The sequence below is a fragment of the Sus scrofa genome, chromosome 2 (assembly GCF_000003025.6).
Source record: "Sus scrofa isolate TJ Tabasco breed Duroc chromosome 2, Sscrofa11.1, whole genome shotgun sequence".
NCBI lineage: Eukaryota > Metazoa > Chordata > Mammalia > Artiodactyla > Suidae > Sus > Sus scrofa.
This window is the reverse complement of record NC_010444.4, coordinates 66289843-66312915: the sequence shown is the minus strand read 5'-3', so window position 1 is coordinate 66312915 and position 23073 is coordinate 66289843. Positions and strand designations below refer to the sequence as shown.

The following is a 23073-nucleotide window of genomic DNA, read 5'->3' as shown; positions in this document are numbered from 1 at the left end:
TGTCGCAGCTTCTGGCAGCTTCCGATGTGGAAACGGAGGAAGGCTTTTGGAGTAACGCCCTCAGCCCTCGTGCTTCCGTTCCTAACGGCGGGGGCCGGAACTCTCCCAGCTAGGGGAAAGAATTGGAAGCCAAAAGTATTCCTAGAAAACAGGAAATGGGAAAAGAAAGTGAAAACTGGAAACAGGCTTCAGTATTCCCAATATTATCTCCAAAAAGCTGAAACTATTGAATCCGGAAGTGATAAATAGGAAGTAGACCATAGAGGACAATAATAAGGTTACACCCAGAGCAAGGAAAGCTTCGGTGGCGAGGAAGGGAGCCGAGTGCGATGGCTTTCCCTGAGCCAAAGCCACGTGGCCCGGAGCTGCCACAGAAACGGTTGAAGACATTGGACTGCGGGCAGGGGGCTGTGCGAGCCGTGCGATTTAATGGTGAGCGCCCTTATCTCATTCCGGGTCCTCCTCCCTCCTCCTGAGATCGGAGACCCAGTAACCCCTGCCTGGTGTTCCCCAGTGGATGGCAATTACTGTCTGACTTGCGGCAGTGACAAGACCCTGAAACTGTGGAACCCGCTGCGGGGGACGCTACTGCGGACATACAGCGGCCACGGCTATGAGGTGCTGGACGCGGCCGGGTGAGCTGAGGGCCAGGCCAGAATATGGGCGCTGAGGCTGTGATCAGAGGTCGACGTTAACCTTCCCTCCTCTGCCCTCTAGCTCCTTTGACAACAGCAGTCTCTGTTCTGGCGGCGGGGACAAGGCCGTGGTGCTGTGGGATGTGGCATCAGGGCAGGTCGTGCGAAAATTTCGGGGCCATGCTGGGGTGAGTGCAAGCAAGAAGGTGGCCTAATTGGAGAGGATGGTCATTTGCATGAAGGTGGTGACAGGGACCACCATTTGCTCAGTTACAGCACAAGGATCCTCCCCTTCCCCAAGGGTCGTCTTACCAAGCCCTGTCCTTGTAGTTCCCCACAAACCTTTCACCTCCCCTACCCCTAGCTTTTTCCCTTGCCTTTATCCCCATCCTCCAAAGTCCAGCTTCTCTAAATAGCAGTTCCATTTCACAGAAGGTGAACACAGTGCAGTTTAATGAAGAGGCCACAGTTATCCTGTCTGGTGAGTGCGGGGCCTAGGCAGGTGGGCCCAGGGTGCTGCTTCTGTCCCCCAAACCTGATCCACCTTCATGCTGACCACACAGGCTCTATCGATTCCAGTGTGCGCTGCTGGGACTGCCGCTCTCGGAAACCTGAGCCAGTACAGACGCTGGATGAAGCCAGGGATGGCATATCCAGTGTGAAGGTGTCGGACCATGAAGTCCTGGCAGGGTGAGTGGGGCCAGGACCTTGCCCCTCCCCAGGTGCCAGGAGGGATCGTAGCTGCTTCTGTCCGAAAATTAAAATCTGCTCTCCTCGCTTTGCTTACAAGGCCCTCTATGGTCTAGTCCCTGTTGTACTCTGAGCTTTTATTCATTCCTGGCCTCATTTCTGTTAAATATGCCACACATGCTCCCACCCCAGGACCTCCTTTTGCAATTGCTCTTCCCTCTGCCTGGACCGCCCCTCTGCTACTCATTCAGAGTATATCTGAACACCTCCTGCAGGTCACTTTTTTAGTCAGTGAGCATACAGCAATGAACAAGATAGGGAAATAAGGAAAAACACCTGCCCACATAAAGTCGACATTCTAGCTACAGGAGGCAAACAACTGAAAAAAAAAAAAAAAAAAACCACGCAGAGCTGCCTAAGCATTGCCACAGCCTGAGTGTCATTTCACACCTTGAGTGGTGGGGGAGCATTTGGACTGCACAGCCTGTGGGCTGGCCCACTTCCCACACATCTCCACTTGGACTGCAAACGGTTGGCTCCTTCTCATCCCCAAGTCCCAATTCAGATGCTACCTCCTCAGGGCGGGGATTACCCTCAGTCATCAAGGCTCTATGTTGGCAGCAAGTGCCTCTGGCTTGGCAGCACCTGTGTCCCCAAGCCCCCACATGGGGTCTGGCCCTGAGAGGGAGCTTGGTACAAATCCAAAACAGATGGAACGGGACCTGGTTGGCCCCTAGGTCCGAGTCTCAAAGCCAGTGCCTCAGGGAGCTCCCGCTGTGACACAATGGGATTGGCAGCATCTTGGGAGCCACTGGGACACAGGCCCAGCATGGTGAGTTAGGGATCAGGCATTGCTGCAGCTGTGGCTTAGGTCAAGACTGTGGCTCCAACCTGATCCCTGGCCCAAAAGCTCCATATGCTTTGGGCCAGCCAAAAATGACAAAAAAAAAAAAAGCCAGTGAAGTTCCTGTTGTGGCGCAGTGGTTAACAAATCCGACTAGGAACCATGAGGTTGCAGGTTCGAACCCTGGCCTTGCTCAGTGGGTTAAGGATCCCACGTTGCTGTGAGCTGTGGTGTAGGTTGCAGACGCGGCTTGGATCCCGAGTTGCCGTGGCTCTGGCGTAGGCCGGCGCTACAGCTCCAATTTGACCCCTAGCCTGGGAACCTCCATATGCCATGGGAGCGGCCCAAGAAATGGCAAAAAGACAAAAAAAAAAAAAAAAAAGCCAGTGCCTCAGAATTCCACTCATGAATTCACTTCAGTGCATGCAGTGCATGTTTTCCATGGCCAGTCCTGAGCATGACATGACATAAAGGGTACCCAGGAAGGGCAGGCACCCAGCCTTGCCCTCAGGGCCCTGGCAAGGTGAGGGGGTACAGGGATACCAAGGCTGGAGCCATGGACCTACTAGGCCCTGCAATGCTGCAGGTGGATCCACTCTTTGTTACAGCTCCGTAGATGGCCGGGTGAGGCGCTATGACCTGAGGATGGGACAACTCTTCTCGGACTACGTGGGCAGTGAGTATGGCTGGAGCTGCGGGGCAGACAGGGAAGGTGGGGGCAGCACAGGAGACCCCAACCTGATCTGCCTGCCTGCCCCTCCCTTCCCCACTAGGCCCCATCACCTGCACCTGCTTCAGCCGGGACGGGCAGTGCACCCTGGTGTCCAGCTTGGACTCCACGTTGCGGCTTCTAGACAAGGACACAGGGGAGCTGCTGGGCGAGTGAGTCCTCAGGGTTGAGGGGCCTTTCCCCACCCCCAGTCAGGGCCCAAACTTCCCCTAATCCCACCCACCCCCAGGTACACAGGCCATAAGAACCAGGAGTACAAGCTGGACTGCTGCTTGAGCGAACGTGACACACACGTGGTCAGCTGCTCTGAGGATGGGAAGGTGTTCTTCTGGGACTTGGTGGAGGTGAGCCTCCCCACCCCCACTCCATACCAGGGAGCCTGCCCTGTTCTTAGACCTGAGTCACTCTCAGGCCTTTAAAAGGGAATGCTGTTAGAACTGCGGTGCTCAGGGAGTTCCCTGGCAGCTCAGTGGGTTAAGGATCTGGCATTATCACTGCTGTGGCGCAGGTTTGATCCCTGGCCTAGGAACTTTTACATGCCTTGGGTGCGCACACACACACACACCCACCCAAAAATGAAATGCTAGCTAGGGGAATTCCCTGGTGGTCTAGTGGTTAGGATTCAGTGCTTTCACTGTTGTGGCCCAGGTTCAGTCCCTGGTCTGGGAACATAAGATTCCACATCAGGCTGCTGCACACAGCAACCAAAAACAAAGAAAGGAGTTCCCTGGTGGCCTAGCAGTTTAAGGATTCGGCGTTGTCACTGCTGTGACTCTTGGATTCAGCTCTTGACCTTGGATTCAGCATGCAGTGGATGTGGCCAAAAAATAAAATAAAATAAAAAGAATCAGGGGAGTTCCCGTCGTGGCACAGTGGTTAACGAATCCGACTAGGAACCATGAGGTTGCGGGTTTGATCCCTGCCCTTGTTCAGTGGGTTAATGATCCGGCGTTGCCGTGAGCTGTGGTGTAGGTTGCAGACGCAGCTTGGATCCCGAGTTGCTGTGGCTCTGGCGTAGGCTGGCCGCTACAGCTCCGATGAGACCCCTAGCCTGGGAAACTCCATATGCCGCGGGAGTGGCCCAAAGAAATAGCAAAAAAAAAAAAAGAATCAGGGACTGAAAAGATGAGGGAAGAAGGGCATTTCTGGCAAAGGGCACGGGATGTGCTAAGGCTTAGAGGTGTGGTACACATGGATTGGTCAAGAAACAGAAGCACTTGGGATGCCAGCAGCAGCAGCAGAATTCAAGTCAGAGCCACAGTTGCCAGGCTGAGCTACTGGAACTGACTCTGGGGGAAGGGGAGCTGATGGTAGCATCTGATCCCAGGAGCTGGGGCTGTAATTGTTCAGGAAACCTGAGTATCCCCATGGTATCCAGCCCCAAGCCCTACAAGCTCTATCCTGATGTGTTCCTGCTTGGTAGGGGGCGTTAGTCTGGGATCTGACCAGCCAAGCTTGGTGGGGTCAGAACTGGGGCTTGGCCAGGGAGTAAGCCCCTTAAGAGGATAGAGGGAACTAGGAGAGAGTTGAGGGGCCAGCTCTCACTCTGGGAACTATGAACAGAAAATGCCAGTGTTCTGCCCACTTCTCAAAGGTCTGGCAGAGCAGAAGTCAAGCTGAAGGGGAGGTCATGTGAAAGGACACATTTTCCAGGTAGAAAGAGGAACCACGGCCTGCCTGAGGAACTGCATATGTTGAGCCATGACTGCAGGGTGATGAAGGAAGTGAGCACTAAGACCGTCAAGTTGGCAGGTGGAGCCCAGGTGGCAGCAGGGGGGTGGGGAAGCGGGGACCCACATGAGAGTCATCAGTTCCTAGGCTAAAGGCCAAGCCAAGAGGATTTACTGACAAAGGGATGTCAGGTGTGAGAGAAAGATTCGAGGTGTTTGGCCTCAGCACCTGGAAGAATGAGTGACCGAGGGGTTCAGTTTGGAGCTGGTTAGGTTTATGGTATCTTAGAAGCAATTACCGGCCTGTGGCTGAGAGCAGGGGAGAGGCGACTGAGGGGAGAGAGACACTGATGACCACTCCCTACCCCCTCCCTCCACAGGGTGTCCTGGTGCTGGCCCTGCCCGTGGGTCCCAGTGTGGTGCAGTCACTGGCCTACCACCCCACGGAGCCCTGCCTGTTGACCGCCATGGGGGGCAGTGTCCAGTGCTGGCGGGAAGAGGCCTATGAAGCTGACTGAGGGGGGCGCAGGTTGAAGCCAGGGGACCCACTACCAAGGACACAGAGAGACCGCCTGAGAAGGACCACTGAGACCATTTATTCTAGAGATGCTGTTGACCAGGGAGTGGGGAAGAGGCTGGCTGGGTCTGCAAACTAATAAATAAAGGAGGGGTGAGGCCTCCCTGGGGCTGCACCATCCAGTGTTCAGTCCTCGTTCTTTTCGGGCATAAAGGCATTGGCCTTCTGGGCAAAGGTTTCAGCCACGAGCAGTGGGAAGACCAGGGAAGCATCAGCATAGACCTGTGGGGGGGATGGCGGGGGAGACCCAGGTGAGCCAAGGGACCTGTGGCCACAGCCTGGGAGACCCTGTGCCCCAGCTGGCTGGCCAGCCCTCACCTTGACCGGCTGTGCATCCATCCGGATCTTGCCCCAAGAGACAGCCTCATCGGGCCGGGCGCCTGAATCAGAGCCATCAAACTCCTGGGCTGTGTTGATGTAGACCGCATAGTCAGCCCCATTCCGCTATGGGGAGGGGCAGAGTGGGCTGGTCAGCCAGACACATCCCAAGGCAGGGCACCACAGCCAGAGGCTGCTGAGGGCTCCATCCCATATAAAAGAAGCCCTGGTGACCCCTCCCTCCAAGGGAAAGGCCCAGTGTCAACATCTGGGTAGAGTGAGGAGCTGGGGGATGCCAGGCAGACAGTGGGCAGCGCTGCTCCAGACTCACTTCCTAGGTAGCAACAGCCCTCCAACATTTGCCACCAACTCAACAAGAGACTTCCAAACCTAAGTATCTCTCCCCTCTCTATGCGCCATCCCCTCCCCTCCCGCCATTTGTTCCCCCAGAGGGCACTTTTGAGCACTTGAGTGGCCCTCAAGGCCCCCGCCCTGCACTTTGAATCACCTCCCCCACCCTCACCTCCCACTCTCCTTCACCAGCCTCCTAACTGTTCCTTGACCAACTTCAGGCACCTGAGAACCTTTGCACAAACTGTTATCTCCCCCACCCTCCAGCCGGCCACATAACCACATTCCTCACAGGGGCACGCCCTGAAAACCTCTGCTCATAGGTCACATTTTTTTGTTTTTCCTTTTTTTTGGCTTTTTAGGGCCGCACCCATGGCATATGGAGATTCCCAGGGTAGGGGTCTAATTGGAGCTACAGCTGCCGGCCTACACCACAGCTCATGGCAACGCTGGATCCTTAACCCACTGAGCGAGATGAGGGATCGAACCCAAAACCTCATGGTTCCTAGTCGGATTCATTTCCGCTGCGCCATGACAGGAACTCCATGGTTTCCCTTTTTTGAACAGCACCCCTTTCTCTTCCCATCTCACCATCCTCCCTTATTTTTCTCCATAGCAGTCACTGCCACCTGCTATACATGTCACTCGTTCCACTGTCTATATCCCCGACTAGAACATCAGTTCCAGGAAGACAGAGATCCTGGCCTGTCCAGTCCACAGCTGTCTCCCCAGCATGTGGCATGAGACCAGCCTGTCTGCACGGCAGGCCACCCCTACTAGGGACCACACATACCCCATCCCTGCTCACCATGAGGTTGGCGTTGGCAATGTGGTGCTTGACCATGCCACCACCCAGGATGATCATCCCAGAGCGCTTGGCGAAGATGGCCTGTGTGTTGATGAGCCTCAGGTCTGGGAGAGGGGGCTGTGTCAGGCCACAGGCCCAGGGAGCCTTCCTCCCCCACTGCTCTGTAGCCCCAGCACCTTACCCTCAACGATGTCCAGAACCAGGCCTGGGTTCTTATAGGAATGGAAGAAGATCATGTCACCCAGCGAGCCATCTGTGAGTGCCGGGCTCAACACAGGGATATGGTTCTGGGAAAAAGCAAGACGAGAGTGGGTGGAGCTCAGAGTCCTGCAGGGGCAGTCTGGGGGCATTCCCTGTTCTATTCCGATTTCTGGGCAGCATGCTTAACTTCTCTGGACCTCAGTTTCCTCACCTGTAAAATGCAGACACCAGCATTACCTCCCTCAAAGATGAGGGAGGCATATGTGAGAAAACACACAAAAACTCTTATGCCTGGCACTTAAAAGAATGGTAGCCCTGGGAGTTCCTGTCATGGCTCTGTAGTAATGAACCTGACTAGTTTCCATAAGGACACGGTTCGATCCCTGGCCCTGCTCAATGGGTTAAGGATCCGTGAGCTGTGGTGTAGGTCCCAGACAAGGCTCAGATCCCATGTTGCTGTAGCTGTGGCTGAAGCCAGCAGCTGCAGCTCCGATTCAACCCCTAGCCTGGGAACTTCACATGCCACAGGTGCAGCCCTATAAGGCAAAAAAAAAAACACAAAAAACCAAAACGTAGCTCTTGTTTTTCTGATTGCTGGACCCCACAGCTTCGGAGGACATGGGACCCTATACCAGGCCCCATCAGGGTTGCTAAGTACTGCCCCAACTGCTTGCAGGTAGTCTAGGACTACAGCCAGAATACCAGGACTGCCCTCAGTGGGAACTATGAACCTCAGACAAATTGCCTCACTTCTGTTTCTGAGGTGTGGGGATCTAGGTGTGGGGATAATGAGAATAATAACAACTTCCCAGGTGGCTGTGAAGATGAAACATGTTAACACATGCCAAAGCTTTGCATTTTGCTCCCAACCAGCCCCTCACCTTCTGAGCCCAGTAATACACAGACTCTGGGTTGTTTATCTCTTTGCCAAGCCGAGCGATCATCTTAGAAGGCGTCCACTTCACACCCTAGGAGGAGACATTGGCTTTAGCCAGCAGTACCTCCCAACACCCACTATGCCAGGTTGGTCCAGCCTCACCTCTGTGTTCTGCTCCAGCACCATCTGGTCCAGAATGGGCATCAGCCAGTCCTCAAACTTGCAGTAATTGTCATTGGGCACCAGCAGGTTTCCAATCCTGCGGACAGGAGGCATACGGGCATCAGGACCCAGAAGCCTCAGCCTGGCTCCCCTATCCAGCATCACTCAGGGCCCCTCACCTGTTGATCCCATTCTCACGTAGCTCCTTCCCCCTGAGGCTGAACTCGCCCAGGTATGTGGGCGCCAGACACTTGATGAGATCCTCCTCCACACCCCCAGCTGTGGTCACCAAGACGTCCACCTGCAGCCACAAGACAATGAGATTGGCCCAGGAAGAAGGGCTGTGCCCTCATCCCAGGCAGGTCTCCTAACCCCCAATTCTCATCCAGTGACCCCTGCGGGGAGCTCTGATGCAAAACAAAACTGACCCATATCTCCCTATCTCACTTAAAGGACCAATAATTTTATTGCCCCCTTAGACCCAGAGAGGTCAAAGCCACAACACCACCAGGTCCCCACCATGTTGTGCTGCACGAGGTAACGGATGGTCTCACGAATGCCTGAACTGATGAGATTGGATGTGTAGCCCAGAAAAATGGTGCAGCCGGTGAGTGGGCGGCGGCTCTGAGTCAGGTCTGCATGCTGGTCTTCATCCTGAGACAGTGGCTCCAGTTTCTTCTCTATCTAGATGGAAGGGTAGAGTCGAGTTAACCTCTGGCCCCAAACTCCAGCCCAAGGACCCCAGGTGGATTTCAGAGTCAGACTCCTCCCTCCAGGCCCTGCCCACTCTGGGATATGGCACCATTTCTACCTGGAACCAAGGAACGAACACCCCTGTGCAGGCTCTATCCTGTTCATAGCCCAAGTCTGAAGTCACATACTCAAGCTTTACCCCTTTTGAGGAGGTGGAGAGCATCCCTTTTGCGGGCCTGACACCTCTCCTAACTGGAAGGGAAAATTCAACCTCAGATTCTGCCCTTACTTGAGGTCCTCCTTCAACTGCTCTTTCAGCTGCAAGGTCTTGCCCCAGGATCTGTCCATTTCAGATCACTTTCACAAGCTGCATAAAACGCGCTCCCTATCCAGCATTAGTACCAACCCATTCCAGGTACTAGAATATTGACAATGCGGCATGTCCCCTTCACAAAGCAGAAACTCCTGTCCCCGCCTCTTTCCAACTACTGGACGAAGAAGACAACCGCCTCCAGGAAAGTCCCGCCCCCAAGTACTGCAAAATGCTACTGGAGGCCACGCGCCATCAACCCAGGAAGTCTTATCCAGGCCTCACCATGGCGTTGACTTGCTGTACCGCGCGCCCGAAGTTGGTGGCCTGGAAACCAGTGGTGCCGAAGGCCTCCAGCAGCGCGCGGTAGTCCACACCGCGGTTGAAGTCGTAGCCCCGGACCTGGGCGCTCTCGGAAGGCAGAGCCGAACTGTGCTTCAATACTGCGGCCAGCGCCGCTGCAGGCGCCTCCCTCTCCGGGAGACCCTCCATACTCCCGCGGCCGCGCTCTCAAATCAGAGCTACTCCAGGGCAGGCCAGGCCAGGCCTCCGGTGGCCTCGAAATGCGCTAAGTCCCGGCTCGCACTTCCGTAGGAGAGCGATAGGCTGGGGAGGCCCGGATGCTTTGTAGTCACATGACCCGACGACGACCGAAGGCCAGGGCGCAGCCATCTTTGCTTGTGTATTCCGTAGTACGGAAGCCGCAAGGAGTCATTATCTCCTGTTTCGCTTATTCTCGTCGCAAATCGATGAAGAGTCTTACTTTCACTGCCGCCTGCTGGAGACTCACCGCATTGGGTGGCGCTTGCTCGTTCGTTTCTGTCCTCTCAGAGAGAGGATGGCTTCATAGACGTCACCTTTGGACGGAATTCGAATCACCAGAAGTATCAGACAGTTTCTGCCTCTGAGCGTCAAATGGGATACTGGTCCCTATTCGGGTCTTGCAAGTCTCCAGAATTTCCACATGCTGCATAACCCTCCGGTATTCCTTCCCCCGGCAGCTGCAGCCTTCCCTACTTCTGGGAATCCTTCCCTGACCTTTCTCTGGGTAAGGGCTCTCCTCTGGGATCCAAGGCTGATTATCTCTTTCCCTCCAGCAAGGCTGAGATCCTGGAGGGTGAGATCTGTGTTTCATTGGTCCTCCTAACCATGCATAGAGTCTTGTCCAGAGGGGACCCCTTTAATCACTCTATCTACAATTCATGGAGTCTAAACTGTACATTGGGCTTTGTGTTGGGTGCTGCATATTTATCAGTGAACAAGAAGCAGATCCTGCCATTCTGGAACCGCCGGTTTGGGGACCCAGAAGGGTAATAACAATGGTAACTACAATTTAGGATTTAAACAGGCTGATGTGAGAGTCTTTGGGGTGGAAGGTGAATGGAAGAGTTGGTGATTTTATTTGGAGGGAGAGGTGGTTGGAAAAGGACTCCCAGAAGGTGACATTTGAGCCAAGGTCAGAAGAGAAAGGCAGGCACCATACGTGAAGATGGGGGAGGAGAGGAAGCCATTCCTCTGCCGCCTCCTAGTGGGAGAAAACAGCCACTGTAAAGACCCTGAGGCTGAAAATGAGCCTGCTTAGTAGTAAGAACAGAGCATCCTTCTAAATGGTCCCCACTTGGATCTCAAACTCACCACCTTAGTTCCCTCCCAGCCTAACCCCAATTTTCCTGCAGTCCGCACCCCCATCCTCCATTCATCTAGTAGACTAAAAACTGGGGAGTTGAGGAGTTCCCGTTGTGACTTAGCAGTAATGAACCCAACTAGTATTCACGAGGTCTTGGGTTCAATCCCTGGCCTCGGGTTTGATCCCTGGCCTCGCTCAGTGGGTTAAGGATCCAGCGTTGCTGTGAGCTGCGGTGTAAGTCACAGACGTGCCTCAGATCCTGGTTGCTGTGGCTGTGGTATAGGCTGGCAGCTACAGCTCCAGTTGGACCCCTAGCCTGGGAACTTCCATATGCCACAGGTGCAGCCCTAAAAAGACAAAAGAAATAAAGAAAAATAAAATAAAACCCGGGGAGCTCAGCCTGATGTATCCCCTCCTCTCACACCCCACATCCCTCCCTCAGCATGTCTGCCAAATTCTGTCTACAAAATAGATCTCACATTCAGGTGCTTTCTTTTTCTCTCTCTCTTTTTTTTTTAATGGCTGCACCAGCTGCATATGGAATTTCCCAGGCCAGGGACTGAATCTGAGCTGCAGCTGTGACCCACGACACTGCTGCACCAATGCCTGATCCTTTAACCCACTGTAGCAGGCTGGGAATCGAACCCATGACCTGAGTCACTGCAGTCAGGTTCTTAACCCCCTGTACCATAGTGGGAACTCTACCAGGTGTTTTTCTTCATCCTCACAGCCTCCACGTGGGGCTTCTCCTTCAGTCCAATCCCCAGCTGTTGCCAGAGAGCTCATTAAACAAAAATCAGATACCGTCATTCTCCGTTAAAATTCTCTTATAGGAGCACCCGTCATGGTGCAGCAGAATGAATCTGACTAGGAATCATGAGATTTCCGGCTTGATCCCTGGCCTCATTCAGTGGGTTAAGGATCCCGCATTGCCATGAGCTGTGGTGTAGGTTGCAAACGTGGCTTGGATCTGGTGTTGCTGTGGCTATGGTATAGGCCAGCAGCTGTAGCTCCGATTTGATCCCTAGCCTGGGCATCTCCATATGCTGCGAGTGTGACCCTAAAAGAAAGCAAAAAAAAAAAAAATCCTCTTACAGTGGCTTCCCCCTAGAAGTCAAATCTGGGCTTTTCATTGTAGCCTGTGAAGGTACTGGTCTTGCCTGACCTCATCTCCCACCACTTGCCCTCACTAACTCCTCTCCAGCTACACCAACCTCCTGGCTGTTCTTGAACCCACCAAGCTCTTTCCTAATCAAAGGACGATGCACCTGCTTTCTTCTCTGCCTGGAACACCCACCTCCCTACCTCCTTCCCTTCTGGGCTTCAGTCCAAAAGTCACCTTCTCCCAGAAACCTGCCCTGACCACCCACTCTCAGCCTTAACTTGCTTTTCTTATCTTTCACAGCACTTAATACATTTTGTTTCCTGTCATTCATCCCTCCCTGACTGGAACACTAGCTCCATGAGAGCAGGATTTTTGTCAACTTTAACTGCTGTTCCTTTTACTTTGTGCAGGGCTGGGCCCATATTGGGATCTTGGGCAAAATGAACACACACAAAGACAAAGATGTCACGATGATTCACGAAGAATGAAGGAGGGAAGGGTTGAGAAGAAATAAATTCAGAGAGGGCCGAAGGTGCCAGACCAGGCAGAGCACTGTGGGCTGTGTAAGGAGAGTGAGTTTTATTCTAAGAGGCTGAGAAGCTATAGGAAATTTTCATTTGGGGGGGTTGTTTTTTGGCTGCACCAGCACCAAGCTGAAGTTCCCAGGCCAGGGATCGAACCCACACCACAGTAGCAACTGGAGCCACAGCAGTAACAACGCCAGATAACCTGCTTCTCCACCAGAGAACTCCAAAATAGGAAAGTTTTTAAAACGACTGAGAGAGGGTTCAACTCCTGGCCCAGGAACTTCCACATGCCCTGGACATTATCCAAAACAAAAACAAAAATGTACTGAGAGACTCTGATTTGTTTTTCTCAATTCTAAAAATTGTAGTAAAATACGCATAACATAAAATTTACCATCATAACCATTTTTAGGTGCACAGTTCAGAAGCATTAAGTACATTCACATTATTGTGCGGCCATCACCACCATCCATCCCCAGAACTTTTCCATCTTTCCAAACTGAAACTCTTTGCCCATCAAACACTAGTGCCCCACCCCCCCCTCTCTGTTCAGCCTTGAGCAATCCCCATTCTACTTTCTTTTTTTTTTTGGCAGGGGGGTATTTTTGTCTTTTTTACAGCCACACCCGGTGCATATGGAGGTTCCCAGGCTAGGGATCCAATTGGAGCTACAGCTGCCAGCCTATGCCAGAGCCACAGCAACGCAGGATCTGAGTCTCATCTGTGACCTACACCACAGCTCATGGTAACACCGGATCCTTAACCCACTGAGCGAGGCCAGGGATCGAACCCGCATCCTCATGGATGCTAGTTGGGTTCGCCAACCGCTGAGCCATAAGAGGAATTCCCGCATTCTACTTTCCGTTGCTATGGATCTGACTATTCTATGTACCTCTCATAAGTGGAATCATACATCATCTTTTTTTTTTTTTTTTTTTTTTGGCCACACCCAAAGCATTTGAAAGTTCCAGGCCAGGGATCCAATCTGAGCCACAGCTGTGACCTATGCCACAGCTGCAGCAAGCTGGATCCTTAATCCACTGCTATGGGCAGGGATCGAAGCCATGCCACCCAGGGACAAGGCCAGATCCTTAACCCACTGCACCACAGTGGAAACTCCCATTGTCATTTTCTGACTGGCTTATTTCACTTAGCATAATGTCCTCAAGTTTCATCCATGTTGTAATGTGATTTATTTAACAGATCCCAGTAGCTGACTTGAGGAGAACAGGGGTGGGGGTGTACAGGGCAGGGGAGACCAGGCAACACTGGTCCATGCAAGCCAAGATGGGCGGGAGAGGGACAGGACCCTGATGTTACCAACAAGGTGGAAAGAAGTGATCAGACTGACAACTTAATTTGAAAGTTGATCTGGGAATTCCCACTGTGGTGCAATGGATTGGCGGTGTCTCTGGAGTACTGGGATACAAGTTCAGTCCTTGGCCTGGCACAGTGGATTAGGGATCCAGTGCTACCACAGCTGTGGCATGGGTCACAATTGTAGCTTGCATCTCATCCCTAGCCCAGGAACTCCATGTGCCGAGGGGCAGGCAAAAAGGAAGTAAAAGGAAAGAAAGGAAGTTTATCTGATGTTTTTTGTTGTTGTTGTTTTCTTTTTTGGCTGCTCCTCAGGGCACATGGAGTTCGCAGGCCAGGGATCAGATCTGAGCCACAGTTGTGACCTAAGCCCCAGCAGTGGCAGCGCTGGATCCTTAAACCCCTGTGCCAGGCCAAGAATCAAATCTGCATCCCAGGGTTTCCAGGACGTAGCCAATCCCATTGCGCCACAGCAGGAACTCCAGATCTGATTGTCCTTGAAGAAGGATTAGATGTGGGAATAATGGAAAGGAAGAAATGAAAGAGTTAAAGACTTGAGCCAGGGCTGTCAGGTGAATTTAGGGGCCAGAAGTTTCAGAGGAAGTTTCATCTTCAGAGGAAGATGATCACAAGTCCAGCTTCAGTCCAGTTAGATAAGAGACAACCGAGAGATGGGTGTGATGGACCAAGGAGGCAGGAGGGTCCTCAGGTGGATCTGAGGCCAGGGAAGGGGCTGGCCTGAGGCAGGCGGAGCCATCAGCATAAGTGAGTGGATTGAGTCATCTGTGGATAAGACCCCTAGGCGGTGAAAGTAGATGGAGAGAGGAGAGGCAGGGCTGCGCCTGAACTGAGGTACACTCTGCACCTCTGCACATCAGTGGAGTAGGGGCAGGGGCTGGCGAAGGAGGAATGTAGAGACCAGTTAGCAGAGGATCAAGCAGGTCATTGAGAGGCCAGGGCCCTTACACTCCCCCAGCCAAGGTGACACGTGACACCAGGGCAGCCACTGGACCTCCTGGGGCAGGGACCCCCTCCGCCTCAGCAGCTGCTGCTGCCGCTGGTGACATTTCACTCTGTGAGTGTCCTGGCTTCAAAGTCTCTGCAGCAGTGGAGGAGGGGGAGAGGGGGTTGGCGAGGCCAGGCCGTTGCGGGAGGGAACCAGAGCAGGGCTGCAGGAGGAGGACTGAGCAGTCAGGAGTCAGCGGAGTCCTCAGCTGAGGTTTGTGGTCCTGACAGGGTTTGAGGAGCAGCCACCCAATCCCTCAGTCCCCAGAGGACACAGGAGGAGGTGGGGGGGGATCAGGGGTTCAGCCTATAGCCTGTGGCTTTGCTCACCCTCCCCCAGATGTCTGGCAAGGTGACCACTGGCAGCGACATTGGGCAGGCCCGCCGGGCTGTGGAGCAGCTGCGGATGGAGGCAGGCATCGACCGCGTGAAGGTGAGGCCTGGGGTAAGGTGGGCACATCTGAACCAGGGGGCAGGTGTTCAGCCCGGCCCAGGTCTGCTAACCGGACGGGCCTGCAGGTGTCCAAGGCAGCTGCTGACCTGTTGCAGTTCTGCATGGAGCAGGCCAAGAGCGACCCCTTCCTCGTGGGTATCCCGGCTGCCACCAACCCCTTCAAGGAGAAGAAGCCCTGCGCCATCCTATGACCCTGTAGCCCTGACCACCGGGGGCGGGGGCCACAATAAACATAAGATGAATGCTCCTGGGGCATGGCTTGGTGGGGCTGAGATGGGGGGTACGGAGGGACCTTGGGCTTACAGGCTCCTCGTGTGCACTTGGCCCAATTTCAAGCCCCACCCACTCCAGGATCGTGGTCATAGGGGCACACACAAGCCCTGGATCCTGGACAGAAGAACACATGCTGCCCTCACCCCTCCCTGCTTGCCTCCCCTGCCACCTCCCACCGCCTATGGGGGGCATTAGCAGATCCCCTCTCCCGCTGCACAAATACATGCCTGGGGTTGGAGTCCCAGCTACACGCGGTCACACATCACACACATATACGCCTGCATGGCACGCACACACAGCTGCTATCATGCAGACAAGGTGCCACGTCCTCGCAGACAAACAGAGAGGGATACGGTAACAACACACAGTAACAACACACACAGCCAGACCGGCCTCCCCAGGGATACACAGATGCACGTGGGCAGGCACAGGCACACCCAGAGCAATGGCTATTGCCAAGGCTTTCATGCATCATCTCACACGCCCACAGGCAGAGCCGTCCAGTGATGCCAAGCTCACACTCTGGGCCAGAGCACCAGTATATCAACTTTATTTCTCCTCCGCTCCAGGGAAAGCAGGCATCCAAATCCTAACAAAAACAGAACCTGAGGGTGGGGAGCGGAGCAGCCCCCTGGGTGGGCTGGAACACAAACCTCACCTCCCCTGGGGATGCCCAGCCCAGGGACCCCCCACACCCGACTGTGGCCAGAACCCTGGGTTCCCTAGGCCTGTGGGTGGGACAGAGGCAGCACCAGCATGGGGGAAGTTCCCCCAGAAGAGAATCCACGGCCCAGCCTGCTGGCCAGCAGATCCCATCCATCCACATCCGTTTCCTCAGGCCTGCAGCCTCCAGACCTCCAGTGACAGGCCTCCAGAGGCGGCCACCACCAGGTTGCCCTCAGCGCAGATCTGGGAGGGCGGGGAACAGGAGAAGTCAGGGGTGCTCTGGGAAGCCAGGCTGGGCACATGGGACAGGGCCTTACCCCATTCAGCACGTTGTGGTGGCTTCGAGTGCAGATGGTCCTTGGTGGGTCTGTGGGCACGTGTACCTGGTGAAAGGCAATGGGTTGAAGGTATACTGCTGGCAGGTGAGGGTGGACAGGGAGGGGGTACTGTTCTGGGGCCTTACCCGGATGGTCTTGTCGGTGGATGTGGTGTACAAGGCCCCCAGGGAGTGTTTGATCCCTGTGATCTGAGACCTGTGGCCCACATCAAAGGACTGTGGAAGGAGGGACAGGTGACTCTCAGGTGTGGCTCTCCCAAGGCCAGTGCCCCACTACCACCTAGGGGTTAAGGGGTAGGGAGGCAGCCCAGGGCAGTGGGGTGGGGGCGGTGGTCAGGCAAGACCCTGGGCAGACCCTGACGAGCTGGAAGCAGCCGTGGCGGTTGGCGAAGACATGCAACAGGCCCTGGTTATCGCCTGCCCAGAGCTGAGGCTCCTGGTAGGACATGCAGAGCAGGTAGGAGTCCAGCTGTGGGAGGGACAGGGGATGAAGCAGTTCAGGCCAGTCCAGGCCACGCTGCAGCCCCGGTCCCCCCAGGCTCCTGGGGAGGGCCCACCTGCAGCCGCTGCAGGACGCTGTTGGCTCGGCGGTCGAACACCACGAGCGTGTGGTCCTCACTGCCCGAGATGATATGCCGGTCGTCCGCCAGCAGCGCCAGCACTGCGCTTGAGTGCAACCGCCGGCTCTTTAGCAGGGCTGGGCCGACTTTGTGGGTGATGAGCCAGGGAGGAGGGAGACATCAGAGCCCCTTGGAGGCCCCCTGACCCACCCTGGGATCCCAGGCCTCCATTCTCCCTGGAAAGACCCCTTGATATGCTCCCCTGGGGGACCCCTCCCCATCCCACAGGTGACCCTGTCTCTTCTCTCCCACCCCAGCTGGATCCGGGCCTCACAGGACCCCCAGGCCCCTGACCCCCCATCTCTGCCCCATCTCCCTCCTCCGGCCCCATCTGCTCTCAGTACAAAGTAGACCTCAGCAAGTCTCAGCAGAAAATGCCTCCTCCTGCAGGTCAGCCTGAGACTTGGCCCGCCTCAATGCCAGCTCTAGCTCTGCACTGGCCCTTCAATTAAAATGAATAAACAACAGAAAAGGCTTTTATGCTGGATAGTGTTCATTCTAGGCATTTCCTACAGATGTCTAATCCACTGAAGTGCCTAGTGTCATCTCCTCCCATTAGCTCTGCAACTGGAGTTATTATTATCCAGCTTTGGCAAACATGGAAACAGGTTCAAACTTGACTGGGGTCACACAGCTAGGAACTTGAGGAGCCAGGATTCTCAGAAGCTGTCCTGCCTCCCAAGGGACTCAGGCCCAGAGGCTCCCACTCTTAGAGCCCTCTGGTCCTTCATCCCACCCCACATGGAGGCAGAGCTTCCTCTGCCCCCAGCAGCCCCCAACATCAGTCACCTCTGTGGTCCCCAGCTCAACACAGGCCAGCCTCTGAGTATGTACTGTCACCCTAGTCAGGCTGTGAGGCCCAAGGGTCTCCTTCCCCAGGAGGACCCTGGAGACCCCTGGAGACCCCAGGCATCCCTGCTCTCCCTATCTAGGCCTCAGGGCCCCTGGCCCACCTCTGGGGTCGTAGATGGTCACCTTCTTGTCATAGGTTCCGGTCACCAAGATATCAGGCCGGTAGGACAGGCACAACACTGCTGCCTTGCCCCTGTGGAGACACAAACAACAGGGCTGGGGCTAGGGCCAGACAGAGCCCCGCCCCCCAGGCCCCCCTGCCTGGGACCCCTCATACTTTATCTCCCCGAACTGCTGCCCGTCAGCCGCCATGTCCCAGAGCTTCACTGTGCTGTCCCATGAACCAGAGCACACTCGGTGGTCCAGCGCTGCCAGCGACCACACCCAGCCCTGTGGGACCAGACCCATGTGATCTTCCCCATTTCATAGATAACAAAACTGAGGGTCTGAGAAAGGGGACAACTGACCCCAAAACCCAGAGCAAGTCAGCACAGAGTAGAGACTAAAGCTTAGGTCTGTGGGTCTGACTTCAGAGCCCAGGACAATGCACATCCCCACCTAAATCAGGTCCTGTGGAGCCTTGGCACCAGCAGTGGTCTGAGGCCACAGGACAATGTGATTAAGAATGTGGCTTCCGGAGTTCCCGTCATGGCTCAGTGGTTAACAAATCCGACTAGGAACCATGAGGTTGCGGGTTCAATCCCTGGCCTTGCTCAGTGGGTTAAGGATCCGGCGTTGCCATGAGCTGTGGTGTAGGCCGGCGCTACAGCTCCAATTCGACCCTTAGCCTGGGAACCTCCATATGCCATGGGAGCGGCCCAAGAAATGGCAAAAAGACAAAAAAAAAAAAAAAAAATGGGGCTTCCAAACTGTGTCACTGGCAAATCAAGTACCTTCCCTCAGCTTCTTCATTGGGAAAGTAGGCATAAAAAGTCCCTGTCTTGGAAGCTAAAATACACAGAACACAGTTAGCTCCCCACTGACTTAATTTCTCACCAAACCTTCTGAGAAAAGTGTCCCATTATACAAATGATGAACCTGGGGGACAGAGAGGTTGAGTCCCTCATCCAAGGTCACATAGCCAGGAAGTAGCAGAGTGGAGATTTGAACCCAGCAGCCTGGCTCTGAGACCAAGTTGTTAGTCACCAGCCTAGACCACGTCAATGGCTGGGGAAGGTGCCCCCTCCATAGCTACCTCTCAGGGCATGATAGCCATGTTCAGAGCTGTCTGATCTCCAAGGGCAGCATCATAACTGCCCTGCTCAGGGCCACTCAAGGTATACTTGACATCTACTGAGCACCTACTTTGTCTGAGCCTGAGCAAACCTATTTTATGTTATGTTATGCTATGCTATGCTATGCCATGCCATGCTATGCTATGCTATGTTATGGTTTTTTTAGGCCCACACCTGTGGCATATGGAAGTTCCCAGGCTAAGGGTCAAATTGGAGCTGTGGCCACCCTACACCACAACCACAGCAATGTTGCACCTTTGCAACCTACATCACAGCTCACGGCAACACCAGATCCTTAACCCACTGAACAAGGCCAGGGATTGAACCCACATCCTCATGGATACTAATTGGGTTCTTTTTTTTTTGTCTTTTTTGCCATTTTTGGGGCCACTCCCACAGCATATGGAGGTTCCAAGGCTAGGGGTCAAATCGGAGCAGTAGCCACTGGCCTACATCAGAGCCACAGCAATGCGGAATCCAAGCGGAGTCTGCGACCTCCACCACAGCTCATGGCAACACCAGACCATTAACCAACTGAGCAAGGCCAAGGATAGAACCGGCATCCTCATGGATACTAGTCAGACTCTTAACTCACTGAGCCACAAAAGGAACTCCAGCAGTGAGCCATAGTGCCCTACCCAGGCCTCATACCTCCTACTTCTGCCTCCTCCTCCCTCACCTTGTGCGTGCTGTTCTTCTGGGAGCCCAGGGCCTTAACCAGAACCCGGCTGGGCTCCACTCCCAGCTGCCGCAGGTCCCACAGGTTGACATTGCGATCTCGGGAGCCCGAAAGGCAAAGTGTCCCACCCTGGGAGGGAAGTGAGGTGGTGACGTTGGGGTCACTCTGACCCATCATTGCCTGGCCCTCCACCAACTCCCCCCCGCCACCTCACCTGGATCAGCAGCACTGAGTCAATGGAAGCAAAGTGCCCATCAGCCAGGCAGAAGTACTCAGCCCAGCGACCATCCTCTGCCCAACGGGACAGGTGCTGCTCCAGCTCAATGCAGGCCGCCGGCCAATCAAAGTCCTCCCCTGTGGGACGCAATAGCAGGGTCCCCAGTGGGCAGGAACCCTGCCACCCACATCAGCTGTCCAAGCTCACCCCTGGCTTCCAGAGAGCATGATCTGACCAGACTTGAAGAGAATCCCACCTGGATCCCTTACCCCACCCAAGGAGGCCCGGGCTCTAGCTTTGGGACCACCAGCCTTCCCACCTGTGAGCAGGTCTAGGACTACTCCTTACCCAGTTTCCAGACATTGGGTAACTGGAATTCCAGGGTCACCCTCCCAGGCCTCATTCCCCAACTCAAGTCTGGGGGATAGCAGCCTCAGGCTGAAGTCCAACCTTGGCTTTCCAACCCACAAGAACTTGGACTTCATAACTAACCCTTCCTGCCTCGGTCATGTGAACTACACCCAGGAAAGTGTTTCCCAAACTAGTAGTATCACAAACCTGGGAGTCTGGTCTTGATGAAGAACCCAAGTCCATGACTCAAGCATCTATGTTTACCAAGCTGTTTAGTAAAGTCCCATCGATTCAAAGTTACCAAGTTGTGGAGTTCCTGTCGTGGCGCAGTGGTTAACGAATCCGACTAGGAACCATGAGGTTGCGGGTTTGGTCCCTGCCCTTGCTCAGTGGGTTAACGATCCGGCATTGCCGTGAGCTGTGGTGTAGGTTGCAGACACGGCTCGGATCCCGCGTTGCTGTGGTGGCGTAGGGCGGTGGCTACAGATCCAATTCGACCCCTAGCTTAGGAACCTCCATATGCCGCAGGAGCGGCCGGAAGAAATAGCAAAAAACAAAACAAAACAAAAACAAAACAAAACAAAAAAACAAAGTTACCAAGTTGTCATATCCTCTAGGGACCAAAGACCTTGAGGGCAGGAGGAATGACCACCAACCCCTGCCTAAGATCACAGGTTAGACCCTGGGCTCAAGGGCCTATGATCACTGGCATCAGGGATACCAACCTCTAAACCCTAGCTTATGTTCAAGGTTTAAGGCTCTGGATCTGACTCCCTGCCTCACCCCTACCTACATCAAGACTATAGGGGTAAGAAGCTTTGGTATCACCAGTTGCTATCTTAGCATCTAGACCCAGAACCTGGGAATTCCTGGGATTGCTCTAAGCCCCTAGAAGATTCTGACAGACTGAGACACCCAAGCCTAAGGATCAATCGTTGGATCCTGAGTTCAGGGACCCCAGCTCCTCAGGTAGGTTTCCACAGTCTCAGGACTCTAAGTATCTGCCTCATGGTCCACCCCGAGGTCGGGGGCTTTGGTACCACCAGTAGTCTCACGGAACCCCTGGACTCTCTCCCCTGCCCCAAGCCTGACCTGGGAGGGCGACCCTGGCCCCCGGTCGCTCGCACCTTCCACCACTGGGTAGGGCGCGCGTACGCGGCGCTGCGCGCGTAGCCTCCAGGTGACATGGTCACGCACGAGGTCGCGCAGCGTGTGGCACACGAGCGGCAGGACGTGGAGCACAAGGCGCGCGTCGAGGTAGGCGCAGATCTCGAGCAGCAGCTCCGGGGGGAGGCTCAACAGGCCCGGAACCGCCACAGCCGGGCCCTTGGACGCGGCCCGCGGCTCCAGAGCGCCAAGAGACACGGCGGGAGCCGGCAGCGGAGGGGTGCGCGGGGGCGCCAGCCCGAGTTTCGGAGGACTGAGCACGCGGGCCACGTAAGCTTCGGCCTGCGCGTCTGGGTCAGGCTCCAGCTCCAGGTCAGAGTCATCGTCCCAGGCGCAAGGATCGTCGCGCGGCCCTGGAGGCAGCTCCATGGCGACCGGGTGGGCGCGGCCCGCCGGGCCCTGTCAGCGGCTGGGCAAGCGTCCTGTCTCCTAGGCAGCGCGAGGGCACTTCCGGCGCTACCTAATGACGATACGGCGCCAACCGGAAGCGATCGGCTCGCGGGGAGACTGGATGCGTAGTAGAAGTCAGCTTGCTGAGGGTGTCTTCTTCTCCAGCTGCGCCTGGCTTGGACTGGGAAATGCAGTCCTGTTTCCTCCGGTTTTTAAGCAAGTATTTCTGATAGTGCTACCGAAGAGGGCCAGCGGACACTGGCTTGAAAAACAGCCCTTTCGAAGGCACTTCTCAAAAGTGACACTGGGAGTTCCCGTCGTGGCGCAGTGGTTAACGAATCCGACTAGAAACCATGAGGTTGCGGGTTCGGTCCCTGCCCTTGCTCAGTGGGTTAACGATCCGGCGTTGCCGTGAGCTGTGGTGTAGGCTGCAGACACGGCTCGGATCCCACGTTGCTGTGGTTCTGGCGTAGGCCGGTGGCTACAGCTCCGATTCAACCCTCCATATGCCGCGGGAGCGGCCCAAGAAATAGCAAAAAAAAAGACAAAAAAAAAAAAAAAAAAGTGACACTGACCTTAGAAATGTATATCCCTTTTCCTGGTTCGCAGTTTCTGGGCATGCTACCAACTCAAACTCCTGTCTTTCCTTCTGGAACCAGAAACATGCAGTTAGACTGCATGTAACTCTATGAAAGTTAACGCTGAATTATCATCCTATTTTAAAAAGCACCTCATTTCCCGGCAGCCCCTTTTGCTCCAGTGTTATTCTCAAGCAGCACTAGCTGTTGCCGCGCCTGACTTCTCATATCCATGAAGATCCTTGCTCAAATCACTCCTCCCACCCCGTCTTTTTAGAGCCACACCCGCAGCATGTGGAGGTTCCCAGGCTAGGGGTCGAATCAGAGCTATAGCCACTGGCCTATGCCACAGCCATGTGAGATGGGAGCTGCGTGTCTGCAGCCTACACCACAGCTCAAGGAAACGCTGGATCCTTAACCCACTGAGCAAGGTCAGGGATGGAACCTGTGTCCTCATGGATACTAGTCAGATTCGTTTCTGCTGAGCTACAAAGGGAACTCCTCAAGTCACCTTTCTAAAGTATCCTACTGTTAAACACTGCGACCATTTTCCATAACATTCTTTCTCCCCTCCTCACTGCATTTTTTTCTTTACAGAACACATCACTTTCAGTTTTGCTTTAGTTCTTCTCACTAAAAATGCACACAATGGGAGTTCCCATCGTAGCTCAGCGGTTGGCAAACCCAACTAGCATCCATGAGGACGTGGGTTCAATCCCTGGCTTTGCTCAGTGAGTTAAGGATCTGGCGTTGCCATGAGCTGTGGTGCAGGTCACAGACGTGGCTCAGATCCCGAGTTGCTGTGGC

The 23073-nt window shown here is 54.7% G+C and overlaps 4 protein-coding genes across 7 annotated transcripts; 2 read left to right on the top strand and 2 right to left on the bottom strand.

Moving 5' to 3' along the window:
• Window positions 77-5264, top strand: WDR83 (WD repeat domain 83). 2 transcript variants are annotated; one of them, XM_003123321.6, is made up of 9 exons: window positions 77-432; window positions 515-635; window positions 718-823; window positions 1068-1116; window positions 1199-1325; window positions 2778-2845; window positions 2943-3051; window positions 3129-3243; window positions 4950-5264. In XM_003123321.6, the coding sequence occupies exons 1-9, from the start codon at window positions 330-332 to the stop codon at window positions 5085-5087; spliced, it is 936 nt and encodes a 311-aa protein (XP_003123369.1). In that variant the 5' UTR covers window positions 77-329; the 3' UTR covers window positions 5088-5264. The 2 variants fall into 2 exon arrangements, with proteins under 2 accessions (XP_003123369.1, XP_005652910.1); XM_005652853.3 differs by lacking the exon at window positions 4950-5264 and adding an exon at window positions 3548-3696 and having other exon boundaries at window positions 102-432.
• On the bottom strand, window positions 5143-9541 carry DHPS (deoxyhypusine synthase). Of its 2 annotated transcripts, XM_003123318.5 has the most exons (9): window positions 9152-9541; window positions 8383-8547; window positions 8043-8164; window positions 7864-7960; window positions 7706-7792; window positions 6805-6910; window positions 6624-6727; window positions 5465-5590; window positions 5143-5368 (listed from the first exon to the last, which is right to left on the bottom strand). In XM_003123318.5, exons 1-9 carry the CDS (start codon window positions 9356-9358, stop codon window positions 5273-5275), a joined length of 1110 nt encoding a protein of 369 aa, XP_003123366.1. In that variant the 5' UTR covers window positions 9359-9541; the 3' UTR covers window positions 5143-5272. The 2 variants fall into 2 exon arrangements, with proteins under 2 accessions (XP_003123366.1, XP_005652911.1); XM_005652854.3 differs by lacking the exons at window positions 6624-6727; window positions 6805-6910 and having other exon boundaries at window positions 9152-9495.
• Window positions 9791-15146, top strand: GNG14 (G protein subunit gamma 14). Its single transcript, XM_021083731.1, has 3 exons — window positions 9791-9914; window positions 14788-14880; window positions 14967-15146. The coding sequence occupies exons 1-3, from the start codon at window positions 9831-9833 to the stop codon at window positions 15090-15092; spliced, it is 303 nt and encodes a 100-aa protein (XP_020939390.1). The 5' UTR covers window positions 9791-9830; the 3' UTR covers window positions 15093-15146.
• Window positions 15701-22069, bottom strand: FBXW9 (F-box and WD repeat domain containing 9). Of its 2 annotated transcripts, XM_003123317.4 has the most exons (10): window positions 21259-22066; window positions 19778-19917; window positions 19564-19692; window positions 17927-18039; window positions 17751-17842; window positions 16735-16883; window positions 16533-16646; window positions 16304-16393; window positions 16158-16223; window positions 15701-16083 (listed from the first exon to the last, which is right to left on the bottom strand). In XM_003123317.4, exons 1-10 carry the CDS (start codon window positions 21665-21667, stop codon window positions 16009-16011), a joined length of 1377 nt encoding a protein of 458 aa, XP_003123365.1. In that variant the 5' UTR covers window positions 21668-22066; the 3' UTR covers window positions 15701-16008. The 2 variants fall into 2 exon arrangements, with proteins under 2 accessions (XP_003123365.1, XP_013846063.1); XM_013990609.2 differs by lacking the exon at window positions 16533-16646 and having other exon boundaries at window positions 21259-22069.

Bases quoted from the DNA above. Each gene is read 5' to 3' on its own strand.
- WDR83 (XM_003123321.6), top strand. From the start codon at position 330: ATGGCTTTCCCTGAGCCAAAGCCACGTGGCCCGGAGCTGCCACAGAAA. The intron at 824-1,067 runs GTGAGTGCAAGC...TCCATTTCACAG, and splicing joins AATTTCGGGGCCATGCTGGG to AAGGTGAACACAGTGCAGTT. The intron at 1,326-2,777 runs GTGAGTGGGGCC...TCTTTGTTACAG, and splicing joins GACCATGAAGTCCTGGCAGG to CTCCGTAGATGGCCGGGTGA.
- GNG14 (XM_021083731.1), top strand. From the start codon at position 9,831: ATGCTGCATAACCCTCCGGTATTCCTTCCCCCGGCAGCTGCAGCCTTC. The intron at 9,915-14,787 runs GTAAGGGCTCTC...ACCCTCCCCCAG, and splicing joins CTTCCCTGACCTTTCTCTGG to ATGTCTGGCAAGGTGACCAC. The intron at 14,881-14,966 runs GTGAGGCCTGGG...ACGGGCCTGCAG, and splicing joins CAGGCATCGACCGCGTGAAG to GTGTCCAAGGCAGCTGCTGA.
- DHPS (XM_003123318.5), bottom strand. From the start codon at position 9,358: ATGGAGGGTCTCCCGGAGAGGGAGGCGCCTGCAGCGGCGCTGGCCGCA. The intron at 7,793-7,863 runs GTGAGGCTGGAC...GTCTCCTCCTAG, and splicing joins TGCTGGAGCAGAACACAGAG to GGTGTGAAGTGGACGCCTTC. The intron at 6,728-6,804 runs GTAAGGTGCTGG...CCCCTCTCCCAG, and splicing joins GGTTCTGGACATCGTTGAGG to ACCTGAGGCTCATCAACACA.
- FBXW9 (XM_003123317.4), bottom strand. From the start codon at position 21,667: ATGGAGCTGCCTCCAGGGCCGCGCGACGATCCTTGCGCCTGGGACGAT. The intron at 19,918-21,258 runs GTGCGAGCGACC...TGCGTCCCACAG, and splicing joins GCCCTACCCAGTGGTGGAAG to GGGAGGACTTTGATTGGCCG. The intron at 16,394-16,532 runs GTCTGCCCAGGG...CTCCTTCCACAG, and splicing joins GCTGCTTCCAGCTCGTCAGG to TCCTTTGATGTGGGCCACAG.